Source organism: Mytilus californianus, unplaced genomic scaffold (assembly GCF_021869535.1).
Source record: "Mytilus californianus isolate M0D057914Y unplaced genomic scaffold, xbMytCali1.0.p SCAF_1, whole genome shotgun sequence".
Taxonomy (NCBI): Eukaryota; Metazoa; Mollusca; class Bivalvia; order Mytilida; family Mytilidae; genus Mytilus; species Mytilus californianus.
In genome coordinates, this window is record NW_026262581.1 from 90,801,332 (window position 1) to 90,829,215 (window position 27,884).

General features: G+C 31.0%; 1 protein-coding gene across 1 annotated transcript; it reads left to right on the forward strand.

Moving 5' to 3' along the window:
* Positions 1 to 91: 91 nt before the first annotated feature.
* On the forward strand, positions 92 to 26,253 carry LOC127725858 (palmitoyl-protein thioesterase 1-like). The gene is made up of 10 exons (XM_052233192.1): positions 92 to 215; positions 1,366 to 1,475; positions 2,218 to 2,345; positions 5,552 to 5,622; positions 17,676 to 17,763; positions 20,345 to 20,359; positions 20,908 to 20,998; positions 23,092 to 23,190; positions 24,300 to 24,371; positions 25,333 to 26,253. Exons 1-10 carry the CDS (start codon positions 116 to 118, stop codon positions 25,456 to 25,458), a joined length of 900 nt encoding a protein of 299 aa, XP_052089152.1. The 5' UTR covers positions 92 to 115; the 3' UTR covers positions 25,459 to 26,253.
* The last annotated feature ends 1,631 nt before the right edge of the window (positions 26,254 to 27,884 follow it).

Below are 27,884 nucleotides of genomic sequence, written 5' to 3' on the forward strand. Positions count from 1 at the left end.
GTGTAATGACTATCAAACCCGAAAATTTCATTTAACTTTTATAGTTATAAATAATTTTTTTCCTCCAAAATTGAAAGTAGAGATTCTCCCTGTACTTCTCATGTGATCGGACAAGATGGCAGACGACGGAAGACTAACTTTGGGTTCTTTTGTGGTGTTTTTGACATTGTCATGTGCCCTGGGACAGACACCAGTTGTTCTTTGGCATGGCATGGGTAAATTTTGCATATTTTACATATAATGGAATAATAAATAATGACAAAATATGCAAAACAATATTGAACAATGTGAATGGTAGGGCGGTTTGATACTGATAGAAATGCAGGTGGGAAAGGGTTATTTTTCTGCAGCGTGTTTGCAATTTTTAATTTCATGTCTTTGCATATTGTCCAATAAATTAGTTAAATGATTTAGAGAACTGCAATTAGGAATTTTTCTAAGTGACAATCGAACTGAACATGCATGAAATATTTGCCACCGGACATTAAGCAACCAACAGTCAATCAGTGACAAATTGGTCTAATTTCTGTATTTAATTTTTGTGCATATCTTAAAAGTTTACAAGTCAATTAATAACTTAAACAGTACCAATTTTATTGCACCAGATTTGTTTTTCGACAGGCTAAAATATTTGAAATTCTAAAATCTCATTAAAACGCTGAAGAGTTTTTGAAACCAAAACGGACCAAAATTTAAGCCAAACCCAGGCAAAGAATCAGATCTATGCATGAGGGAGATACACTCCATAATTTGAAATGACTTAAATATGAAAACCTGAATATTGAGTTAATGCACCAATAGAGAAGCAATATTTCTAAATACCGGTATAGTTCATTTCACTCGTCTAAGCATAAGTCACTATGGTCACTTTGAAATTAATAAAATAGTCATCTGCAACAAAGGTGTACAAATTCTGTTTGGCAATATGGATATTAACCATGTTTAAGAACTGAAAGTCAAGCCCATTGCCAGAAAAAGATGGCTTTATAAAAACAGCCACCCTTTTAAAAGCAATGGACTGAAACTTTTCACCAGTTCATTGTTATAAAGAAATGAATTAAAACTGTAACTTAAAAAATGTTTTGACTCATTTGATTTGAGAAAGGGCAAAACCTTTGCCATTTGTATATATAAGCTGTAAAAAAAATCTGACTTGATACCTTTTCTTTTCTATTAGATTTGACAATTGAAATTTTTGTTGTTGTGTAACTGTAATATGGTCTAATTGTACAATGCTGTAAGTGATGCTTATTTGATATTTCCTAAGCTTAGTGTTTTATTAAAAATTATATTTTTTAACTTATATCAATATATCTTATGATTTTTTTTGGTCAACAGAATTTTGATATTTTTATCATCTTTCAGGTGACAGTTGTTGTAACCCACTTAGCATGGGATCAATCAAAGGTCTGATAGAAAAACAAGTGTCCAAAGTGTATGTTAAGTCCCTGGAGATTGGTGATAACATTGAAGAGGTAATATATAGTTTTATTACTTCAAGTGCTTATATCTTCTTGTTTTAATCCACTGCATCAGTATACATTTTCACATGCCTGTTTACAATTTGGAAGTGTTTTTTGCCTAGTACTGTAAATTCAGAAATTATTGCGATGTTTTTATTATTGCGCAAAATGTGACAGGGTTATAATCGCAATAATTTAAACTCGCATTTTGAAATATTTTATATGAATTAAGCAGAATTTTTCTCAATATCGCAAAAATTTAAATAGCATTTTAGTCTAAAATGACAAAATCGCAATAATAAATGCACGCAATAATTTCTGAATTTACAGTAACTGTTTACTTGGTGATTTTGCTTGACAACCTTTTTCAGGCATTATTATTGCTATAAAATTTGTTGTTTTTTAGCGAACATTGAAGTTTGACATATGGTATAGACACCTGTCTATTGTTGAGGACTATATGTTGACCTCTAGCTGTATTTGGGTTGCTGTCTCATTGACATCCCCCCCACAATGATTAAGATTAATGATTAAGACAACCAAAAACATCTAGTGACCACCTGATATCCAGGGACCACCTAATATTTCTGATCATTTAAATGAAAATATTCATTGCAATATCATTTCAATCATTAACAATTTTCTGTAGTACATGGTATTTTTCACAAAATGAAAGATTCAATCTCCATGGAGCCTCTAGTGTTTAGCACCTCATTTTAAATATATTTGTAAAATTATGCTATAATTATTACAGGACACTATAAATGGCTTCTTCTTGAATGCAAATACACAAATCAGTATGGTATGTGAAATGCTGGCTAAAGACTCAAAACTACAGAATGGTTACAATGCCATTGGATTTTCACAGGGAGGACAGTTTTTGTAAGTTATACATTAAATATGCAGTCTACTAATGGGCATTCTAGCCTGGGGAAATATGGTTTATTCATAAGCTGAAATAGAGCTTTTACCTAGCTTTCAGTTGCTTTTAGTACTCTTAGATCAGTACTTTCTATCTTTTGTCTTTATGTTAGTTTTTTTTTGTGCATAGTAGTATTTAGTACCAATCAAATGAATCAAGCACTTTCCAACTAAAAAAAGACTAAAGAAAAAATATACAAAGTATACATCTTAGAGAACACATAGTTTTGAAAACTTTGGAAAAAATGTATTTTTATAGAAAAATATTACCATAAGATAAAAAGCACACAGTTTACTTCAATTCATTTACTAGTTCTGGCCTGACTTGAAAGTGCAATTTGTTTAAATAATCTTCAGGTCATTGATGATGAATGATGAGTCTTCTAGAATCATAAGTAGGGGCTATCTTTGTAAAGGGAAGTAATAGATGTAGGTCAGAAATGGGACATTACAGAACCATTCTACCTAATTTCAATTTCGACTTGTCAGCTGAATTTAGAGTATAGATATTGGTGGTGACTGAACAATTTTTAGAATTAGGTTAACACTTTCTTGGATGGCCTTACAATTTGCCCAAGGCCTTAATTTTCTTTCTGTACTATATCACTCATCTTGCATTTTTAACTACAGAAACACAGATTGTTCAACATCTATTTTATTAATTACCTAATAGCATTTCTACAATGTGCAATGCATGGATAAAAGACTGATAAAATAACTGAAGTTATACAACATGCCTTGATTTCACAGCATATGGTGATGTTTACTATTCTTTTGAAACAGTGGAAGCAAGAGTCAATATTATATTCCCAATTTCATATGATTACAGAGAATTTAAAAAACATCTATCAATCCATTAATCTTCTTATCAATGGAACAGGACATGAAATTCTTTAGAATTTGTCTAATTAGTATTTATTTGATTTTATGATAAAAATCTTGGTAAAATAGAAAATCAATCAGGTAATGAAATCTTGCTAGTTTTACTATTTTAGTATATGTTAAGTTTTAATGCAAGTTAACAGTGCAAGTAATGGAAATTAATTATGCAGAGCACTGTTTTCTAATGATCCAAAATACCAAGGTTACAGAATTTGTCCCCCCAAAAAGAGCAAGGAAACATTTTTTGAGAAATTTTGCAGAAAGACAAAAATTTTCAATAGGTTACTAGTGACTTATGATAATAATGATTTATAGATTAGTTACATCCACCATGTTTTTCTGATTTACTTTCATCAGAAACACTCAAAGCAAAAAATTTGAAAGTCAAATTATGTAATAATCAATATTTATGTTTGCAGGATGTTAAAAATTTATGGGATTGACATAAAGCAAAGTCATAAATTTGGACTTCCGTCTTCATAAAAATGATTACTGTATATAGATTTATTTTTTTGGGAGAATTCTTGTCATACACATTGTTAGGTCTAATGATTGATTATGTAATTTATTTGACTATATATAATGCATGAGGCAACACTTGTTTTACTGAATAATGTCTGATTAAACATTATGTTAGATTCCAGGTATTCCATTTCGTACCAGACCAATTTCAGAGTTCCCAGGGGTTTCTGTAGCCAATAGTTTACTTCTCATTAAGATTATACATTTTCAGACCTCCCATGGTTGCTGACTTTTCAATGTTACATTAAGATTAGACTTTTAAAGATACCTCTAAATGTTATTAAAATTCCATTTAATACCAAAAAGATTCAATTACAAAGTTGATATATTTGCTTAAGATAATCAAGAATTATCTTATTATATATACATGGGAAATTACCCAAGGGAACTGACATACTTTAAAATAAATCTAATATAATGTGATATTTGAGTTTCACACCAGAAACTCTATACAAAAATTTACAACAAAAGAGAATATTTTTTGTTTCCTATTGTTAATTTTCCTTTTTTGGCCTGTGATGTTCCTTTGGCTACTTTTTAAGGTGGGTATATTTCCCAAATAGGTTGTCGCTATGCCCTTTTCTGTTCTGACATTTTAGTTTATAATTATTGTAATATATGTATAACTGGTAAATTATAAAGTCAGGGATATCATTACCCACAAATTACTTAAAACTACCAAATTCTTTCAAGGATACAAAAATTTGAATGTTTTAGTATCAAAATTCGTGTAGGTTTGTTGAGTATGAATGAAAAGTTTTGTGGGGTCTAGGTCAATGAGACAGCAACCCACAAGCTAAATAACCAAAAGACATATAAAGGGCAATTTAACATACAGTTTTCAACAATAAATAGGTATCAAGCTCTGCTAAGGCATAATTTCTTACATTTTACTCTGAATTTGTTGGAATAAGCAAAATTCTACACAATTGTCACATAATGTGTGAAGTCTTGTTCAGATAAGATATATTTTTTTTTTAATTTGCTGTATTATGTAACTTAGACAAGAGGGAATAAGGAGACACATGTCCTTGACAACTTTAATTTAAAAAGTTTCCCATAGCTAAAAAAAGGAAACCCAAACTTTAAGCAAGGTTAAGAAATATTTGTGAGAAATTACATAAATCTAATCTTTGTGCAAAGTGCTTTAGTTTTATGTCCTGGTGAAGTTTTTTTTAATTTCTTTTTACTCCTTATTAAATATACTTGAATTACTATTATTTCAAGAAAAAATAACTCTGTACCTGCTGAAGTTACAAGTATTAACTACTCGGATTTTAAGGGGATTAACAGACTGTTGCAGACAACTACCGTCATTATACATCCATTCTAAGAGTTAGGCCTTTATTGCAATCACCTTGTCTGTTTGTCTGTTTGCCTGATCTTCTGTTCTTTCTTTCTTCATTGACCTTTCCTCCAATAGATAATCTCTTTTCTTTTCTAAAGTACTACTGCATAGAATGACTTCATGTTTTGTTAACAGCTTGCCTGTGACGAGTTTTAACATGTGAGCTTTTTTTTCATATCTGTCAGACACCTAATTCCTGTTTGCTGATACTTTGAATGTTTCAATGTTGAATGAACTCAAGCACCTTTTCAACCTGTCATATACCTCCTTCCTGTTTTCCAATACTGTGAATTATGAGTGGGGATATATAGTTAGCAGGATAACCTGTGCATTCTTGTATAAATGTAGGTAAAGGTCCAGTAAATAAAGATTATTTCAATGTATACACGATAACTACTTTGTTTATTTATTGTAGGAGAGCAGTTGCACAGCGATGTCCCAATCCACCTATGATTAACTTGATCTCTGTTGGAGGACAACACCAAGGTAGTTAATAGCCATTTATATTAATGTTATGTGCTCTGAACGTAATCAAGATCTTACCTTTCTGTGCTTTAAACCTATCTGTTACCACTCCAATTTTTATGTATGCCTTTATATCACAGGTTTAGATGACGCTCATCTCCATCAGAAACTTATTGAATGAGAGCTATGCATGGTCAGTATCTTTTTTTTAGTTTGAATTTTAAATTTGCTATATCAATTGCAGAGAACTTTTCTGATCACTTGGTATTTGTCATATGTTACAGACTTTTTCAAAATAAATTTCTTCCTAGAAATTCTGTAGCCAAATATTACCAAGCTTGGCAGAAATATATTTAGATAGACCTTATAAAACTTATTGATTTTTGTGTGACCAATTTACAACATTGCTGTTGGGGCTGAAGAAAGGCCTCTGATTAACTGAAACTCATAAGATTTTCTTGAAATCACTCTCCCTAATTTATTATGAAATGGTAGGGATGGCCCTTATATGATTCTCTACCAAACTTCAGATTTTGCCTCTTATTTCTTATCTGTAATCTTAGAATATGGAATAGCTTCTACATATTAATCATTTTATAGATTAGAGCAATATCATTTGTACATAACAATATGATGATCTTACATACAATTTGTGATTTTTATACTGATCTAAAACCCAAGATGGCCACCCACCACCACTGAAATAGTTTAACATAAATCTTTTTGAACAGCTTTTTTTGGAAACCCATTCACATACTGAAAAAAATGTGTGCATGCAGGATTGAGCTGAGACACTTTGACTAATGTGGTGTAATTTATCAGCATTTATAAGAGATTAGATTCTTAATCATTTAGCAAATCACAAACAGCTCTTTAAGAAAAAAATTCAGTGCTTTGCAAACATTTAATAGAGTTTCATCTTTGTAACTTCCACAATTCTTTTTCAGTTAAAGGAGTATGGGCAATCAGGCCCAGGATTGGCCCGAGAAAAAGTTTTTGAGTTCTGTTTCAACTTTGCATATAATGTTTGGAAATGCATAAAATAAAGAAATATAAATGAATAACATAATATTTTTGATATCATGACGTCACAATTATGTCATGATATGCACCATTTCCATGAATAGAAGGAAAGCAGAGTTTATGCAGTTTCCATCATTATTTCCTTTGTGGAAACATAGTGTTCAGGCAAGAAACAACAAAATAGTTTAAGGGAAGCTTTATTGTAACTTTTGACATATTCTCACCAAATAAAAAGTTGTTTCTTGCATGCACACATACTTTTCCAATCTAATATATACTTAAAAGTTGATGTAAAGCAAGGAAAATTAAGAAATGTTACAAAATATACTAATTTTGTCATGATTTGTTGCCATGGTAACTCCTTAAATATTAAATTTGTTTTTATTTTTTGAACACTTTGTACCTTAGTGTAGTTTAAGAAACTTTAAGAACATGTATGGTTACTTTTCAATTTGCAGTAATATTTGGGCCAAATAATTGCCTTATTGCCCCTACTCCTTTAAATTTGAGTATAATTCAGTATTTGAGTATAATTTGTGACCAAAGGACAGGCATCTTCTGCAATCCTGTCAAATTAAATGTAGTCATTATATCTTGTTTTTATGAATGTATACTGAAAGTATTGTAAACTTGGATATATTTGTGGGATGTTATTTTTTCAATATCAATATATAAACAGTTTGCTTGGGGGTTCAATTTGTGCATCAAAAAATAAGTTTGCCCTTATTATCAACATATTTGTACAAACTCTTTGCATTGGAGATAATATTTTATCACATTTTAAGTGATCACAAAATAAGTGTAAATAAAACCCACACGAAATAACGAGCTTTACAGTAAGTGTTTGTCTTTGAGTTTATATGACTATACTGAATTTATTAAGGCAATTGTAGAATTAAGACAACTGTTGTTTTCAGAAATTTTTTAAGGTTTTATTTTAAACAACAAAAAAATGTACACAAGAATGCTTTGTATAGAATAAAAATAAAGATTCTGTTGTTCATATGATTTAACATATTTAAAGGGACAGAAAGAGCTAAAAACTGATCTTAGTATTCATTTTGTTTCTCATTTCATTCATAAAATACTTTTAAAGAATATGTCTTTTTGTTCTGTTTTTTGTTTTTTTTTCCTTTGTGTTTCTGTCTCATTGATGTTTCTGCCAAATCTCCTTTCAATAAGAAGATGTCTTTTGGTTCTGTTTTTTTATCCTTTGTGTTTCTGTCTCATTGAAGTATCTACCACATCTCCTTTCAATAAGAAGATGTCTTTTGGTTTTGTTTTTTGTTTTTTTTTTCCTTTGTGTTTCTGTCTCATTGAAGTATCTGCCAAATCTCCTTTCAATAAGATGTCTTTTGGTTCTGTTTTTTTTTTTTTTTTCCTTTGTGTTTCTGTCTCATTGATGTATCTGCCACATCTCCTTTCAATAAGAAGATGTCTTTTTGTTCTGTTTTTGTTTTTTTTTCCTTTGTGTTTCTGTCTCATTGATGTATCTGCCACATCTCCTTTCAATAAGAAGATGTCTTTTTGTTCTGTTTTTGTTTTTTTTTCCTTTGTGTTTCTGTCTCATTGATGTATCTGCCACATCTCCTTTCAATAAGAAGATGTCTTTTGGTTTTGTTTTTTGTTTTTTGTTTTCCTTTGTAATTCTGTCTCATTGATGTTTCTGCCACATCTCCTTTCCATAAGAAGATGTCTTTTTGTTCTGTTTTTGTTTTTTTTTCCTTTGTGTTTCTGTCTCATTGATGTATCTGCCACATCTCCTTTCAATAAGAAGATGTCTTTTGGTTCTGTTTTTTTTTTCCTTTGTGTTTCTGTCTCATTGAAGTATCTACCACATCTCCTTTCAATAAGAAGATGTCTTTTGGTTTTGTTTTTTGGTTTTTTTTTCCTTTGTGTTTCTGTCTCATTGAAGTATCTGCCAAATCTCCTTTCAATAAGATGTCTTTTGGTTTTGTTTTTTGTTTTTTTTTTCCTTTGTGTTTCTGTCTCATTGAAGTATCTGCCAAATCTCCTTTCAATAAGAAGATGTCTTTTGGTTCTGTTTTTTTTTTCCTTTGTGTTTCTGTCTCATTGAAGTATCTACCAAATCTCCTTTCAATAAGAAGATGTCTTTTGGTTCTGTTTTTTTTTCCTTTGTGTTTCTGTCTCATTGAAGTATCTACCAAATCTCCTTTCAATAAGAAGATGTCTTTTGGTTTTGTTTTTTGTTTTTTGTTTTCCTTTGTAATTCTGTCTCATTGATGTTTCTGCCACATCTCCTTTCCATAAGAAGATGTCTTTTTGTTCTGTTTTTTGTTTTTTTTCCCTTTGTGTTTCTGTCTCATTGATGTATCTGCCACATCTCCTTTCAATAAGAAGATGTCTTTTTGTTCTGTTTTTGTTTTTTTTTCCTTTGTGTTTCTGTCTCATTGATGTATCTGCCACATCTCCTTTCAATAAGAAGATGTCTTTTGGTTTTGTTTTTTGTTTTTTGTTTTCCTTTGTAATTCTGTCTCATTGATGTTTCTGCCACATCTCCTTTCCATAAGAAGATGTCTTTTTGTTCTGTTTTTGTTTTTTTTTCCTTTGTGTTTCTGTCTCATTGATGTATCTGCCACATCTCCTTTCAATAAGAAGATGTCTTTTGGTTCTGTTTTTTTTTTCCTTTGTGTTTCTGTCTCATTGAAGTATCTACCACATCTCCTTTCAATAAGAAGATGTCTTTTGGTTTTGTTTTTTGTTTTTTTTTTCCTTTGTGTTTCTGTCTCATTGAAGTATCTGCCAAATCTCCTTTCAATAAGATGTCTTTTGGTTTTGTTTTTTGTTTTTTTTTCCTTTGTGTTTCTGTCTCATTGAAGTATCTGCCATATCTCCTTTCAATAAGAAGATGTCTTTTGGTTCTGTTTTTTTTTTCCTTTGTGTTTCTGTCTCATTGAAGTATCTACCAAATCTCCTTTCAATAAGAAGATGTCTTTTGGTTCTGTTTTTTTTTCCTTTGTGTTTCTGTCTCATTGAAGTATCTACCAAATCTCCTTTCAATAAGAAGATGTCTTTTGGTTTTGTTTTTTGTTTTTTGTTTTCCTTTGTAATTCTGTCTCATTGATGTTTCTGCCACATCTCCTTTCCATAAGAAGATGTCTTTTTGTTCTGTTTTTTGTTTTTTTTTTCCTTTGTGTTTCTGTCTCATTGATGTATCTGCCACATCTCCTTTCAATAAGAAGATGTCTTTTGGTTCTGTTTTTTTTTTTCCTTTGTGTTTCTGTCTCATTGAAGTATCTACCACATCTCCTTTCAATAAGAAGATGTCTTTTGGTTTTGTTTTTTGTTTTTTTTTTCCTTTGTGTTTCTGTCTCATTGAAGTATCTGCCAAATCTCCTTTCAATAAGATGTCTTTTGGTTTTGTTTTTTGTTTTTTTTTCCTTTGTGTTTCTGTCTCATTGAAGTATCTGCCAAATCTCCTTTCAATAAGATGTCTTTTGGTTTTGTTTTTTGTTTTTTTTTTCCTTTGTGTTTCTGTCTCATTGGTGTATCTGCCAAATCTCCTTTCAATAAGATGTCTTTTGGTTTTGTTTTTTGTTTTTTTTTCCTTTGTGTTTCTGTCTCATTGAAGTATCTGCCAAATCTCCTTTCAATAAGATGTCTTTTGGTTTTGTTTTTTGTTTTTTTTTCCCTTTGTGTTTCTGTCTCATTGAAGTATCTGCCAAATCTCCTTTCAATAAGAAGATGTCTTTTGGTTTTGTTTTTTTTTTTTTTTTTCCTTTGTGTTTCTGTCTCATTGAAGTATCTACCAAATCTCCTTTCAATAAGAAGATGTCTTTTGGTTTTGTTTTTTGTTTTTTTTTTTCCTTTGTAATTCTGTCTCATTGATGTTTCTGCCACATCTCCTTTCCATAAGAAGATATCTTTTTGTTCTGTTTTTTGTTTTTTTTTTCCTTTGTGTTTCTGTCTCATTGATGTATCTGCCAAATCTCCTTTCAATAAGAAGATGTCTTTTGGTTCTGTTTTTTGTTTTGTTTTTTCCTTTGTGTTTCTGTCTCATTGAAGTATCTGCCAAATCTCCTTTCAATGAGATGTCTTTTGGTTTTGTTTTTTGTTTTTTTTTCCTTTGTGTTTCTGTCTCATTGGTGTATCTGCCAAATCTCCTTTCAATAAGAAGATGTCTTTTTTTCTTGTTTTTTGTTTTGTTTTTCCTTTGTGTTTCTGTCTCATTGGTGTATCTGCCAAATCTCCTTTCAATAAGAAGATGTCTTTTTGTCTTGTTTTTTGTTTTGTTTTTCCTTTGTGTTTCTGTCTCATTGAAGTATCTGCCAAATCTCCTTTCAATAAAAAGATGTCTTTTGGTTCTGTTTTTTGTTTTGTTTTTCCTTTGTGTTTCTGTCTCATTGATGTTTCTGCCACATCTCCTTTCCATAAGAAGATGTCTTTTTGTCTTGTTTTTTGTTTTGTTTTTCCTTTGTGTTTCTGTCTCATTGATGTTTCTGCCACATCTCCTTTCCATAAGAAGATGTCTTTTGGTTTTGTTTTTTGTTTTGTTTTTCCTTTGTGTTTCTGTCTCATTGGTGTATCTGCCACATCTCCTTTCAATAAGAAGATGTCTTTTTGTTCTGTTTTTTGTTTTTTTTTCCTTTGTGTTTCTGTCTCATTGATGTATCTGCCAAATCTCCTTTCAATGAGAAGATGTCTTTTGGTTCTGTTTTTTTTTTTTTATCCTTTGTGTTTCTGTCTCATTGAAGTATCTACCAAATCTCCTTTCAATAAGAAGATGTCTTTTGGTTCTGTTTTTTTATCCTTTGTGTTTCTGTCTCATTGAAGTATCTACCAAATCTCCTTTCAATAAGAAGATGTCTTTTTGTTCTGTTTTTTGTTTTGTTTTTCCTTTGTGTTTCTGTCTCATTGATGTTTCTGCCACATCTCCTTTCAATCATATTTTAAGTGTGTTATTAGATTTTGCATAGTTCTAATATTTGTCCAAATGGTTAAAGCTGTATCTAGTGCATCTCTTTAATTAAACGTTCAGTAATATTTAATTTATCTCATTATCATTTGCTAACTGTTATATTTCTGAACTGTATGTGTACCTCTGTTCCATCTGTATGTCCATCCATCTGTCTGTCCAGTCTGAAATTTCTGTTGCGTTTTTCTAATGGACTACAAATGAGAGCTTCCTAAACTTTGTTATCAGGCTTCATGTGAAAGAGAAGAGGCAAAAGATACTAAAGGGATATTCAAACTCATAAATCGAAATAAACTGACAATATCATGGCTAAAAAACGAAAAACAACAAAAAGACAAACAAAAGTACACAAAACACAACACAGAACACCAAAATCGGAGCAACACAAACCCCACCAAAAACTCGGGCTGATCTCAGGTGCTTCAGAAGGGTAAGCAGAGTCAACCAACTTGTGATGCTGTCTGATAAAATTTTTCCAAGAGGTGATTTCAACTTTACCTTCAACTTGAACATGCTTTACTGTGTAATTCCTTTTCAGAATCATCCCTCATCATCTTCTTGTTTACCAAATACTTATATATTCTAACACATAATAGCTATGGATGATATTTTTGTCGCATTATTCTACGGACCTACAAATAATAGCTTCCTGAAATTTGTTATCAGGCTTCATGTGGACATGATTTAATATGTAATGCGTTTTCAGATTCATTGGTCATCAACTTCCTTTTTACCCAATATTTATAAATTCAAACACGTATAAAATCCATGTATGTATTTTTTACCTCACATTTTTCTAGGGATTTACAAATAAGAGATTCCTGAAATTGGTTATCCCGAATAGTGTGGACATGATTTACCCTGTGATGGGTTTTTCAGCTTAATCAGTCCTCAATGTCCTCTTTACCAAATATTTATAAATTCGAATACCAAATGGTCATGCACGAACTTGTTATCACATTTTTCTATGGAAGTTAAAAAAATAGCTTCCTGAAATATCTTATCAGACTTCATGTTGACATGCTATACTGTGTGATGCATTTTCATATCCTTTGCTTACCAACTTCCTGATTACTGGTAACATTAGTGAGCATTACTTCACAGGTCTACTTGTCTTTTCTTGTTACTCTAGATTAATACTATTATAACTGAATTTATATACACGCCTGATAGACAGAATACTTTAATAATGGATTTCCAGAAACCAATTATTTGTTCAATAACATTTTATTGGAGATAAATGTTTGACAAAAAGCAATCTTTTCTAGTAATTTACCACTTGAGAATTCTCAGCAAGATAGTTGTCTTGAATACATTTTTTCAGTCTGTTATACCAATGCATGTATTGTATTGTCTTATGCAATTCTTCTGTTGAATAAACAAACTTGCCTTTTAATATAACATTATTAATGTCTCATCAGTTCTAGTAAATATTGTTATTTTCATCAAATATTGTTATTTTCATCAAAATAATTCTGAGCTGCTGAGTTTTATTACTTTCCCTTCAGATTAAATTAAAATTTGTGTCAATTTGGAATTATAATACTTAGTCTATTTTTCCTTATCCTGCCATATTTGTTTTGTTCCATTAATGGTTGTATATTCAAGCCATTTGTTTTCTCTTTTGAATTGTTTCATATTTTGTTATACGCATCTCCTTATTTTTATATCTCTTTTTATTCTAATAAAAATAGTTCTTTGTTGACTGTTCCTTAATGTCAGTTATGATTTTGCATTGACTGTTTCTTATAAACTGTTCTCTACCCACTATATACTGGTCCTTATTAACTGTTCTCTACCCACTATATACTGTCCTTATTAACTGTTCTCTACCCACTATATACTGGTCCTTATAAACTGTTCTCTACCCACTATATACTGGTCCTTATTAACTGTTCTCTACTCACTATATACTGGTCCTTATTAACTGTTCTCTACCCACTATATACTGTTCCTTATTAACTGTTCTCTACCAACTATATACTGGTCCTTATTAACTGTTCTCTACCCACTATATACTGGTCCTTATTAACTGTTCTCTACCCACTATATACTGTCCTTATTAACTGTTCTCTACCCACTATATACTGTCCTTATTAACTGTTCTCTACCAACTATATACTGGTCCTTATTAACTGTTCTCTACCCACTATATACTGGTCCTTATTAACTGTTCTCTACCCACTATATACTGGTCCTTATTAACTATTCTCTACCCACTATATACTGTCCTTATTAACTGTTCTCTACCCACTATATACTGTCCTTATTAACTGTTCTCTACCCACTATATACTGTCCTTATTAACTGTTCTCTACCCACTATATACTGGTCCTTATAAACTGTTCTCTACCCACTATATACTGGTCCTTATTAACTGTTCTCTACTCACTATATACTGGTCCTTATTAACTGTTCTCTACCCACTATATACTGTTCCTTATTAACTGTTCTCTACCAACTATATACTGGTCCTTATTAACTGTTCTCTACCCACTATATACTGGTCCTTATTAACTGTTCTCTACCCACTATATACTGGTCCTTATTAACTGTTCTCTACCCACTATATACTGTCCTTATTAACTGTTCTCTACCCACTATATACTGTCCTTATTAACTGTTCTCTACCCACTATATACTGGTCCTTATTAACTGTTCTCTACCCACTATATACTGGTCCTTATTAACTGTTCTCTACCCACTATATACTGGTCCTTATTAACTGTTCTCTACCCACTATATACTGTCCTTATTAACTGTTCTCTACCCACTATATACTGGTCCTTATTAACTGTTCTCTACCCACTATATACTGGTCCTTATTAACTGTTCTCTACTCACTATATACTGGTCCTTATTAACTGTTCTCTACCCACTATATACTGTTCCTTATTAACTGTTCTCTACCAACTATATACTGGTCCTTATTAACTGTTCTCTACCCACTATATACTGGTCCTTATTAACTGTTCTCTACCCACTATATACTGGTCCTTATTAACTGTTCTCTACCCACTATATACTGTCCTTATTAACTGTTCTCTACCCACTATATACTGTCCTTATTAACTGTTCTCTACCCACTATATACTGGTCCTTATTAACTGTTCTCTACCCACTATATACTGGTCCTTATTAACTGTTCTCTACCCACTATATACTGTCCTTATTAACTGTTCTCTACCCACTATATACTGTCCTTATTAACTGTTCTCTACTCACTATATACTGGTCCTTATTAACTGTTCTCTACCCACTATATACTGGTCCTTATTAACTGTTCTCTACCCACTATATACTGGTCCTTATAAACTGTTCTCTACCCACTATATACTGGTCCTTATTAACTGTTCTCTACCCACTATATACTGGTCCTTATTAACTGTTCTCTACCCACTATATACTGGTCCTTATTAACTGTTCTCTACCCACTATATACTGGTCCTTATTAACTGTTCTCTACCCTCTATATACTGGTCCTTATTAACTGTTCTCTACCCACTATATACTGGTCCTTATTAACTGTTCTCTACCCACTATATACTGGTCCTTATTAACTGTTCTCTACCCTCTATATACTGGTCCTTATTAACTGTTCTCTACCCAATATATACTGGTCCTTATTAACTGTTCTCTACCGACTATATACTGGTCCTTATAAACTGTTCTCTACCCACTATATACTGGTCCTTATTAACTGTTCTCTACCCACTATATACTGGTCCTTATTAACTGTTCTCTACCCATTATATACTGTTCCTTATTAACTGTTCTCTACCCACTATATACTGGTCCTTATAAACTGTTCTCTACTCACTATATACTGGTCCTTATTAACTGTTCTCTACCCACTATATACTGGTCCTTATTAACTGTTCTCTACCCACTATATACTGTCCTTATTAACTGTTCTCTACCCACTATATACTGGTCCTTATTAACTGTTCTCTACCCATTATATACTGTTCCTTATTAACTGTTCTCTACCCACTATATACTGGTCCTTATTAACTGTTCTCTACTCACTATATACTGATCCTTATTAACTGTTCTCTACCCACTATATACTGTTCCTAATTAATGTTTCCCTACCCAGTACATACCTGCCAACATTTCAAATTGTCCATGGGGGTTTTATGTGCAAGATGGCTATTATAGTCCTACAAAACCTTCCAGGGGGCCTTCAAATGTATTTTAATGGTGTTTTTTTTGCTTCTTCATGCTTTAACAATCCTATAGCCATTGTGAAATTAATTGTTTTGTTTTAAATTGTGGACAAAATTGCTCTTTCAAAATTTCCATTTGGAAGCTTTCATGGGGGAAATCCCATATACTGCTCCTTATTAACTGCTACCTTCCCAGTATAACTTTTCCTTATTTACTATTCCCTACATAATATATTGTACCTTGTTAATTGTTCCATACCCCAGTATATACTGTTCCTTATTGACTGTTCCATCCTTCAGTATATACTGTTCCTTATTGACTGTTCCATCCTTCAGTATATACTGTTCTTTATTAACTGTTACTCAATGACTATTCCTTTTTAAAGGGGCACTAGCTACGAGATATATAAAAATTTAAAATATTTTTTTTTGTTGAATCATTAATGAAAGTGAAATAGTGAAATAATAATTCGCTTTAAGCGTCCAATATGGTTCAATTTTTTTTCAAAATAAGCTAAGAAACATTGATGATGAATTATATATATGTTTATATCGCAAAGTTATATGACCATCGGAGGTTTTCGGAAGTGCGTGCGATAGTTAATTAGATGGGGTCTAGACTAAAATACACACGAAACGAAGTTACATATTCTTGAGCCCATTCTCTGTAAATTGTTTATTTTAGACTTTTATACTTTGGATAAATGTTTTCCATTGTTATAAATCAAATATGAGAATTTGAGTCAAATCGGTTAACATGAATATGACAGCTAGTGCCCCTTTAATAGAATGATTATACATTATGTTACATTTTTATGTGTGACTGTGTTTTGTCTTAATGGTTAATATTTTATTGTTTATAACATTTCATGGCGATCAATTTTAATGAAAGCAGAAGTACAAGTAAACTTCATCCATGCAATTATCTATTGCAAATTAATGGAGCTTAACAAATCTGTTTTGATAGTATCAGTAGGCTACATTGATCTGTACAGATAGTGTTGACAAGCTATTTAGATTATTTCAGAACAGAGTTAATGATACATATAGTTCAAACAGTGTATATTATATTTGGTCATTTTTTTTCCAGTTCAAGGTGATATAGGTGTTGATACATTTACTTTAAAATAATAAGTTAGATTTAAAAGAAAGGTTCAATATTAAACCAACATAATAACGAAGAAAATTCAATATCGGAAAAAAAAAATCAATTTAATATACCGAAAGGATATTACCGTAGGTACTTGAAGTTGCTTATGATAATGGCACTTACTTTACAACATTACAAAAAAAATTTTTTAAATTAATATGAACAATTTACTGCTATATGTTAAGCAAACATCAATCCATCCATCATATGAACAGTTCATTATTTTAAAAGTTACTATGGGATCTTCAGTTTTGAAAAAATAAGATAATTTGCAGCAATTTTTTGCTAGAACATTTTCCAAAGTCAACAAAGTTTTTCTTATGAATGCCAAAAATGATTATAAAAAATTAGGTAAAATTCTGTCCAGATAAAAAACCTACTTCTGCTACTGGCAATTAAGAAATGTTGCCCTTCACATATTTCCAAATACTAAAATTTTATTAAAAAAAAAATATATCAGTTGGGTAACTATATAGTTTGTTGAGTTAAAAGTCATACAAGATATACACAATTGTCATGACTTTGTTAGGAAAAGAAATAGCATATTGTATAACATGTATAAATCAGACAGTTGTGGGTTATTCTTGATCTTAATCGTCAGGTTTACAGGTTGAGTCAATATTTAAAAAGTGTACACTTATTGATCAGTCTGTGGAAATCCAAAAAGGGATTGTCTGTCTTCTAAATAATTACAACATATAGATGTTGTCTGCTATTTCTCTAAATACAGACATATAGAATTATCATGAAGAGCCTAAGGTCAGGGTTACTAATCAGAATACTTCTTTTGTTTTAGGTGTGTATGGATTTCCTCGTTGCCCTGGCGTTAATGAAACCTTATGTGATGAGGTCAGGAGATTACTCAATCTTGGAGCTTATATAGAGTATGTGTTATTTTATTTTTAGCTCACTTGGCCCAAAGGGCCAAGTGAGCTTTTCTCATCACTTGGCGTCCATCGTTGTTGTCCGTCGTCGTTAACTTTTACAAAAATCTTCTCCTCTGAAACTACTGGGCCAAATTAAACCAAACTTGGCCACAATCATCATTGGGGTATCTAGTTTAAAAAATGTGTCCGGTGACCCGGCCAACCAACCAAGATGGCCGCTATGGTTAAAAATAGAACATAGGGGTAAAATGTAGATTTTGGCTTATATCTCTGAAACCAAAGCATTTAGAGCAAATCTGACGGGGTAAAATTGTTTATCAGGCCAAGATCTATCTGCCCTGAAATTTTCAGATGAATCGGACATTCTGTTGTTGGGTTGCTGCCCCTGAATTGGTAATTTTAAGGAAATTTTGCCGTTTTTGGTTATTATCTTGAATATTATTATAGATAGAGATAAACTGTAAACAGCAATAATGTTCAGCAAAGTAAGATCTACAAATAAGTCAAACATGACCAAAATTGTCAATTGACCCCTTAAGGAGTTATTGCCCTTTATAGTCAATTTTTTACAATTTTCATAAATTTTGTAAATTTTTGTAAATTTTTACAAAATATGTTTCACTGTAACTACTGGGCCAAGTTCATTATAGATAGAGATAATTGTAAGCAGCAAGAATGTTCAGTAAAGTAAGATCTACAAACATATCACCATCACCAAAACACAATTTTGTCATGAATCCATCTGTGTCCTTTGTTTAATATGCACATAGACCAAGGTGAGCGACACAGGCTCTTTAGAGCCTCTAGTTTCATGATTTCAAAATGTAAAAAGAGAAAACAGCAAAACAAGATGCAATAAAGGCAGGATTAAGTTGTTTTTTCACTGAAAATACTACTGATTTAAGATTTCCTTTCTGTACTAAGTTGAGGAAGTACTTTCCAAAAAAGCAATTAGGAGCCATTACATCACAATAGATATTATTATGATGACATGAAAAAAGCAACATTCAAACATTTTCATGAAAGTATATGCATTTTGATTGATTTTAATATCTTGAAAGTTAATGTAGTATGATTACTTGAACCAAGTAAATAATTCACTGCATCCTCCCTATGAATATATTATATATATACATTTTAGTATTATAATATTTGAAAAGATTTTATTACTTCATTTTTTGCCAAATAAGGCCATAAATGAACAGACTTTAGGCAAAACTTAAATGTTTTTCTCTGATTGTCTCACCTGCGAAGAAAGTAGCAGAATGCGAGACATAGAGATAATCGGGTGGCAGCTACGGGGTAAACTATTTGTTTAAAGCTTTATAAATCAGAAGATAGAAGACCTAGATGCCTTGATGTTTTGTATGCAGATACCTTATGTTACAAAATATCCGTCTGTCATATGTCCATTATCCTTGACCTCATTTTCATGGTTTAGCGACTGCTTGAACTAAATTTTTTTGTCATGTGAAATATTCACTTATTATGAGTTATAGATTAACTTTATTTGGATATATATATATATGATCCTTGCAAGGTTTACCTATCCATCAGACATGATTCACCCTACCTCTACCTAATTTCATGGATCAGTGATCAAGGTTAAGTTTTTGTGGTCAGGTTCATATCTCAGTTACTATAAGCAATAGGTCAACTATATTTGGTGTGTGGAATGATTGTAAGGTGTACATGTCTGACTGGCAGTTTTCATCTGACCTTGACTTCATTTTTATGGTTCATTGGACAATGTTTAGTTTTTGTTGTTTGACTGTTTCTCAGATAATATAAGCAATAGATCTGCTGTATTTGGTATAAGGAATGATTGTATGGTGTACATGTCTGTCTGGCAGGTTTTTCATGGTTCATTGGACGATGTAAAGTGTTTCCAGTTTGGTCTATTTCTCAGACACTATAAGCAGTTTGTCCACAATATTTGGTGAATGGAATGATTTTAAGGCGTTAATGTTGTCTGGCAGGGTTCCTCTGACCTTGACCTCATTTTTATGGTTCATTGGTCAATGTTCAATTCTCATAATTAGGTCTTTTTCTCAGATACTACCGGTATAAGAAATAGGACTAAATATATTCGGTGTATGGTATGAAATTTAATTAAGATAAGTAAAGCAGGCAAGACATTTCAGCATGTGCATTCTTGTTGTTATAAACAAAATCACAATGGAATTACTTTTATTGTGTCCATTACAGTGGTAAACATACAGATGTCAATTTTTCCGGTAAAGGAAACTTCACTTCTTATTCTCACTTAAATGGATTTTTTAGAGTTTCGATATGTAAATTATCATCTCCTTTGCATTTTTTTTTTGGTTGAAACAATTTGTGGGACTTACTTAAGCAAAATATGGTATTGGTGGTAGCTATCCGACATTTGTAGTTATTGGAGATTTTCCTGAAAGGACCATTTATTAAGTATTAGCTAATACTGCATGTTATTTCAATAGGTAATTAAGTGAGTGTTTTTATGAAACATTTTTCATATTCTTTTAATCAAGTTAATATCTAATTTCTGCATGTATTTAAATACTGTTAATTTTACTTATCTTTTCCTTTATTTTAGTGCAATCCAGGATAGGTAAGTTTATAGCGTTTAAGGCAGCGGAGTACTATAAAAAAAAAATTGTAAGAAATATGAGATTTTTCTTTCGCAAAGAATTATAGCATTTTTCAGGAAAATATTAGCACTTGCCATCCAAGGTATTTTCTTGGAATGCCTCAATATTGTTGCATGCTTCATTTTTCAGAATTGAACATATGCAATAAGTTTTATACAACTTTTTTGTATCAGTCCAATTAGATAGTTTAATCATGGTTTGAGGTAAATACAGTTCATGACATCAATAAGCTTTGTCCCATTGTCAGTTGAAGGATGCAGGGAGCCAGTTTGCCCATTAAACCATTAGATGACATCAAAAATTTGTATAGTAAAAGTTTTTTTGGTAATGTTAATGATATGAATCAAACATGAATGATCAAAGTAATCTTAGATTAAAGAAAAAGAAGATCTTTATAGATATTAATGGAAGGGATGTAGAGATTATTTGGATATAGGCTTTTCTTCACAGAAAATATAATAGTCCTTACCTATAAAAATATTGAAAACATGATCTTAATGTTTTACAGGTTGGTTCAGGCAGAATATTGGCATGATCCAATGAATGAAGACGAGTACAAGAAGAAAAGCATTTTCTTAGCTGATATAAACCAGGAAAATGTAATATATTAATGATTATAGATCATTGATATTCTTATCATGAACAGAAGCATGCAGATTTTACCATTTTGCCTTAGAACAATATCTCTCATCAAAATTTTCATTTCAGTTTACTTTGTCTTGATACTAGCACTGTTAAATTTATGGCAAACTAAAATAAAATTTAAGGTCTTCAAGGTTGTACTTAGCATTGGCTGTTTTGATGGAACAACATATCCAGTAATCTTCAAACACCTTTTCCCATACAAAAATGAAAATGTATAAATTAAACCTGGTTTAAGTGAATTGACAATGTATTGCAAAAATATTGAAAATTAATTTCAATGATATAAAACTACTACCGTATACAAAGATATAAATTTTCAATATTTTGCAGTTTGGTAATTGTCTTTCTATTATTAGATGATTTTATCATACAAAATAATATTATTTTTTAAACAAAAATTATCCAGGAAATGTTTGGTTTATTTTTACAATTAGGAAGGAAGCTTACAGTCATAACCATAATATATCATTTAGTTAGAAGTTTCAATGATACAAACAATATTAACCAACAATATGTTATAATATTTATCCTAACTAAAGCCAATCTATAAATGAAAACAAAGTTAACCCACAATAAATTATTATATTTACCTTAACTAAAGTCAATCCATAAAAGAAGCCTAACATCACTTTTTTGCCCCAAAAAAATTGAAGTTTTTTCCTTTGCATGGATGAAAGCATTGGTCATTATTCTTTGTTGATAAAAAAACAAAAGTGAACTTCAATTGAACAAATTAAAGGTTGGCTGCCAACCCTCCAACCTATGTCTCCCAAGTTGCATTGATGAATGGTTCCCTTCATATAAAAAAATCTTTTGGAGCACCAAAATTTGGATAGAGGTTTCTCTGACCCAGGGTAATCCACTAGGTCTGGAGAGGGGGGGCATATGCCCAATAATAGAATTTTGTGCCATGGATATATGTCTATTTTTGCGACTTTGACCCTAACCTTTGACTTCAAATTAACAGGATTTGTCATTTTCTTACTATTTACCATTATTATAATTTCATTAAAATTCAACAAGTGTACTTCAAGTAATCAACTTAGAAACAGCTAATTGCACTTCATATTTTTAACATTCAGTTGATTTTGAGAAGCTGTGACATTGACCATTGACCTAAATTTTGATAGGGTTTTACCATTTAATACCTATTATTTTTAATTATGTGAGTTTGATTTCAAAGAAATCACAAGATATCACATAGATAAATATTTTTTAGTGACAGTGACCTTGAACTTTGAGCTAGTATCCCCAAAATCAATAGGCTTATTCCCTTACCTACATTTTCCATTAGTTTAAGTCTTGTTCTAACTAAGCAAGGGAAACCTCAAAATTTCATCCCAAAAACATCTGTTTAAATTTATTTTATTTTTTGTAACAGTGACCTTGAATATTTTAATACCTTTTAACCCAAAATTGAATGGGCTTCTTCCCTTCCTCTGTATCTTCCATTGATGATAGTGTTATAATTAGGCTAGGGGGGACTCAAGATTTCACTCAGTAAGCATTTGTTTTGTAAACTAGGATGGACAGATAGACAGACAAATCAATAATAGATGCTTCCAAAAATATTTTCAGGAGCATAAATAAAGTGTTGTGATAATGTTGTGTTTTACAATGGTAATAAACTGCTCCTGATGTGCAAAGGAATTCAGCCTATTTAGTTTGTTCAAATATTATTTACTGATACAAAAAAGATACAGTTATGAACTTGAAATTTACTTTTCTTTCTTTTTAGCTCAATTTGTTTGAAAGTTTATGTGAATTTTTAAACACAGTTTTTAAATATAAGAAATTAGCAAATATGTAAATTCTTGAAAAATTTTTTTTTTAATCTTATGACTTCAAACAAAGGGGTTACATGTCATAAACTTACTTTTAACATTTTTAAAAAATGTTTTGCATGGATATATTCAACTGTTCTTGCTCAAAGAAATTATTTTACCTCTCCAATATCAGGTAGGGGTATCTGTGCAATATAAACAGTAGCTGGTATTTCTCAATATTTATTCAAAACAGTGAGTAATTCACTATTTAACTTTGACAGAAAATGAATGCAACCTACAAAACCAATTTGCTGAAAGTGAAGAATATTGCTCTTGTTAAGTTCTTGGATGATGGTATGGTACAACCCCGAGACAGTGAGGTAAGACATTTGTACTCTACCAAATACCACACCTGGAAGAAATTTAGTTTTTATGTATGCACTGAAAATCATCTTAAATTTCAGGAAAAGACAAATATTAGTATGAAAATAATAATTATATATGGAGTAGTAAAAATTATCTTAGAAATGTAAAAAAAAAGATAAATTAAATGCAAGGAAACAAAAGTCCACAGCAATGTCTGCAACAAATAGTGTAATATTTCTCCATATTGAAGGTCCTAACATTGATGTTTTGCAGTTCAGCACACCGTCGTTGGTAAAAAAATCTGCCATTATATTAAAGATGAGTAAAATATTTCCTAAAACAAAATATAAATTGCAAAACACAATCATTAATGTTTGGTCCTGGCTTAACAAAGGTTCAGTTTAATGTAGCTGGGCTATTTAGTGATTGGCAGTGGCAAACAATAAATGAGGAAAGCTGAAAGAACTTAATACAGAATAGGATCAAAACTTTTCGAAATTATATTTATTTAAATTGTGAACATAAAAAAAATAGCAGTGAAATGCTCATATTTACTAACCAAGAACCTATTTACTATTTTGCATGTAAAAAGGCATAATATCCTCCATCATTACTCAAGATTAATTTTTTATTCAATGTGGTATTATACAATGGTTGGAATTATTATATTACTGAACTTTATTACACTGATACTGTAGATTCATTAATTTTGGTTGGTACCAATTTCATGGATTGACATATTTCTATTGATAATTGCTTTTGCAGCTTTCTCAAATTCTGCATTTAATCCTGTAAGAAACTTGTAATTTGTCAAATATTTAAATTTGTAGCTAAACCATGCACATGAAATTCATGAAGAAAAATTGATACCTCAGGAATAAAAATGAATCCACAGTAAATAAACTAGTAAGCTATTCATTCTTAACTATCTTTTAAAACATGCAACTCTGTTGGTCATGCCAGAAATAGGAAGTTATTACTGATTAGATTTCTCACAAAAAATCTAAACAATTAAACATATTATAAAATCAATATGACAGAGTTTATCTAATCTTTAGAAATAGTATAATGATTTATTCATATATGAATGTGATAATTAAATAATCTGTATGTTATCTTTCAGTGGTTTGGTTTCTATAACCCAGGACAAGCAAAGACTGTATACAACCTAACACAGTCAAAGTTATACACACAGGTAAATTTATTTTTGTTGTGAAGTCACAGTTCAAAGCCTGGTATACCATGTGTTATGTCTCAAGACTCAAGGTCATCAACTTTTAGGTGTCAGACCACCAATTCAAAATCCCTATCTATTCAACCAAATTTTTCAATTTTCACAGCTTTCTAAATATTTTACCGTAAGTATAACTTCATAGAAACTAGGTACCAGTATATCCTGAATTGTACATGTATCAGCTTTCTACATGCCAATTTTCAACCCGTCTAAAGTCTTGTAGTAAAATACTAATGTTCCGAAGGTAACTACTACTAAGAATAACCCCTGGTTTTCTGGAAATCTTAAATAGGTATACTATGGAGCGCATTAATCCTCAATTTTTAATGCAAATTCATGGACAAGTAAATTTTGGCTTAAAATGCTCTAAATATATTTCTCTTTCATCAACAGTTTTATTTCTGCAAATTAGTTGGTTAGTTTAAGTAAACAATGACATCAAAAGCACTATTGTTTGTCATGGAAGGGTTTCTTTTACATATGTTCTAAATTGGAGTGAGTGAATTGGTGGTCTGACACCTTTAGGCAGAAATCAGAAGTTTTTTCATTTATTATGTATCTATTAGATTATTTTAGGTAGAAAGTTTGGCCAATATGGAGCTGCCACTTATTCATCTTCTGTTACACACATTTCCCTATCATGCTAAAAAGTGTATTTTACATCAAGAAATGGAGTGAAGCACACAAAAGTGATCAATAGTGGTACTGTTCTTAGACTGATAACTTGTGAAAAGATGCTGTGTAATGAAGCTGGCAGGGGAGTTTCTTTTGATGCAAAATATAAGTTTTAATTTTTATACCCCCCCCCCCCCCCCCCCTGTCATGTTAAATTTCAATAAGATAACTAAAGCAAAAATTTTCTTTTTTCCATCAGTTTTTATAAACAGTATTTTTAGATGATTTTGTAATTCTCTATTTATAGGATTTGCTTGGTCTGAAACAGATGAATGAGGCTGGACGACTTCATTTCTTGGCTAGTCCTGGTGATCATCTCCAATTTACAGAGGAATGGTTCATCAGCAATATTGTCAACAAGTTCCTTAAGTAGAACATTACAAGGACCCAAAGCACATGAACATGACTGTGATTCTTCAAAAAATTACTTTTTATTTATTAAAATACAAATGGTGCATCAATTTGAAATACTCAACCGGTCATGCTTGATACTATTGTTACCGTTATCAGAAATTACTCACCTCATAAATTAATTTTATTAAAATAACAGAAAGATGCAACAAAAGTTATTTTATATGAGGTAAAAAGTGCTAAAGGTTTATTTTAAAAATCCACACATATTATGTTACGTTGATCAGATATATATGATTCTCCACATTTTCTAAAATGTTTTAAGGTTTGCTTGTAAATATTGTTTATACTCAAACATTGTTGCTCAAAATAGCCATGGAGTTTCTATGAATAGAAATTCTTGTAATTGAATCACTGCAAGTAAAAATTGTCTCCCTTTACTTTCTTGAAATTTTTATATATTCTGTATATTTAAGGAATTTTTCCTTAAACTTTCATATTTGTTGAAATGCTTAAGCAATATATGTAGTATAATATTTTTCAAGTAATGTAATGATTGCACAGTATGAATGAGTGCCTTTTCACACAATGACATCAATTACAATGAATATGAAAGATATTTTTCTAATAATAGACAAAATAAAAGGGTAGATTTTTTAAAGAAATGAATTGTTTAATCAATAGAATCAGGAATGTGAGCAAGGATCATTTGTATGATTGTAATTTATGTAATTTATTCTTTGTGTCTACTGTTATATCAATTTTCTATAATTTGTTTTGTAAGACTTAATTTGTATAAAATAAAATTAACATTCCGTTTTCATGTTTTTCTTCATATCAAAAATGTATCTGATTTAGCCGTACTTGCTTTTTCACTCTCTAAATACATCATTAGAGGAGGTCTATACTAATATAATTGTGCCAAGTGTCATACTTCTGAATTGAAGGATTAGCAAGAACAATTCTTGAAATTATCAGGAAACGTGTAACCTTTTTCTGTTATGTTACTATATTTGTTCGAATCAAAACAAATTTTCAATACCTAACGGGATATAGAAATAAGATGTGGTATGATTGCCAATGAGAGAACTAAAATACTAAATACAATTAGGCCATTTGGGGTCAACATTAAAAAAGAACGACTTTAATTTTTCTAATTTCATATACTTTGACTTTCATTCATAAAAAGATATTATGACGTCATGTTATTGTGACTTCAAATTATTGCGACGTCATAACATTACCAAGGAACTAATCTATAACATCTAACTGATTGTGAAAGCAAAATGTCTACCATGTAGGTAAGAAGGATAATAAAGAAACTGAAGAAGGCCAGTGGCCGAAACGTCTTATAAAATGGTTTATTTACTACAATAATATAATATGTGTTCCCTTTTGGAATTGTGAAACAAGAATGAGAAAACTATCAACCAGAAACCTAAGGATGTAAACAACTGAAGGTCACTATATGGTTTTCAACAGCGAGAAACTCCCATACCATATAGTAAGCTATAACAGGTGAAATATGAAACAATTAAAATGGGAAAACCAATGGCCTGATTTATGCTAATAATGATATACGAAAAACAAAATGGCAGACAGGGGTTAATTTTAAGTTTGGTAAGTTTGCACATTAAGGTAAATAAAAACCTCCAAAATCATAATTCATCCAACTCTTGTGTCAGTCTGATATAATGTTCCAGTTATCATCTGTAAATCCTTATTTTGCACACATTTATGAACTTTTTTTAGTAACTATGACCTGTGTTTAACAAATCTTAGGATTAAAATGGATTGCAAGTATACTGAAATATTGACGACTTAAAATCAGTTTTAGTTGTAAGAATTCTTTGTGAAACACAGACCTGGACCTTCAACGTATAAGTTGAAAATTCATAGAAATCTTCCTTTCAATATATATTACCCTACCTGAAAGTTTGGTTCCAAAAGAAAGTGAGGTTCTTCTAGTTATCATCCAGAAACTCCTCTACCTCACAACAAATTTCAGTCCAATTTTAGTTTGAATGACCTTTACCTTGGAAGTATTAACCTCAAAATCAATTTTTTTACCATATACCCAAGATTGGTTCCAATCCCAGGTAAGCCTTTTCTGCACTACTTTCAGTAATTGGTCCTGTACAGGCAACTGTCTATGATTGAAGATGGTATGGCTTTGGTGTTTTTGAATTATTCATTGACACATGCCCATATCTTCTTTTATTCAAAATCTTATTTTTATATCCATCCAACCCTTAGGGTGCACATAGAATGACATAATCTGAATAGTAAGTAGTAATATACAATCAAGCAGATAAATGGTTTGACTGGGCATGAATATTCTCCTCACATATGTAGGGGAGATAAATATATAACCATTTTTTTATTGGAAGTGATTCTGTTCAAGGATATTTTAACCTTCTCTAAAGAATCTATCATGTTAGGAAATAC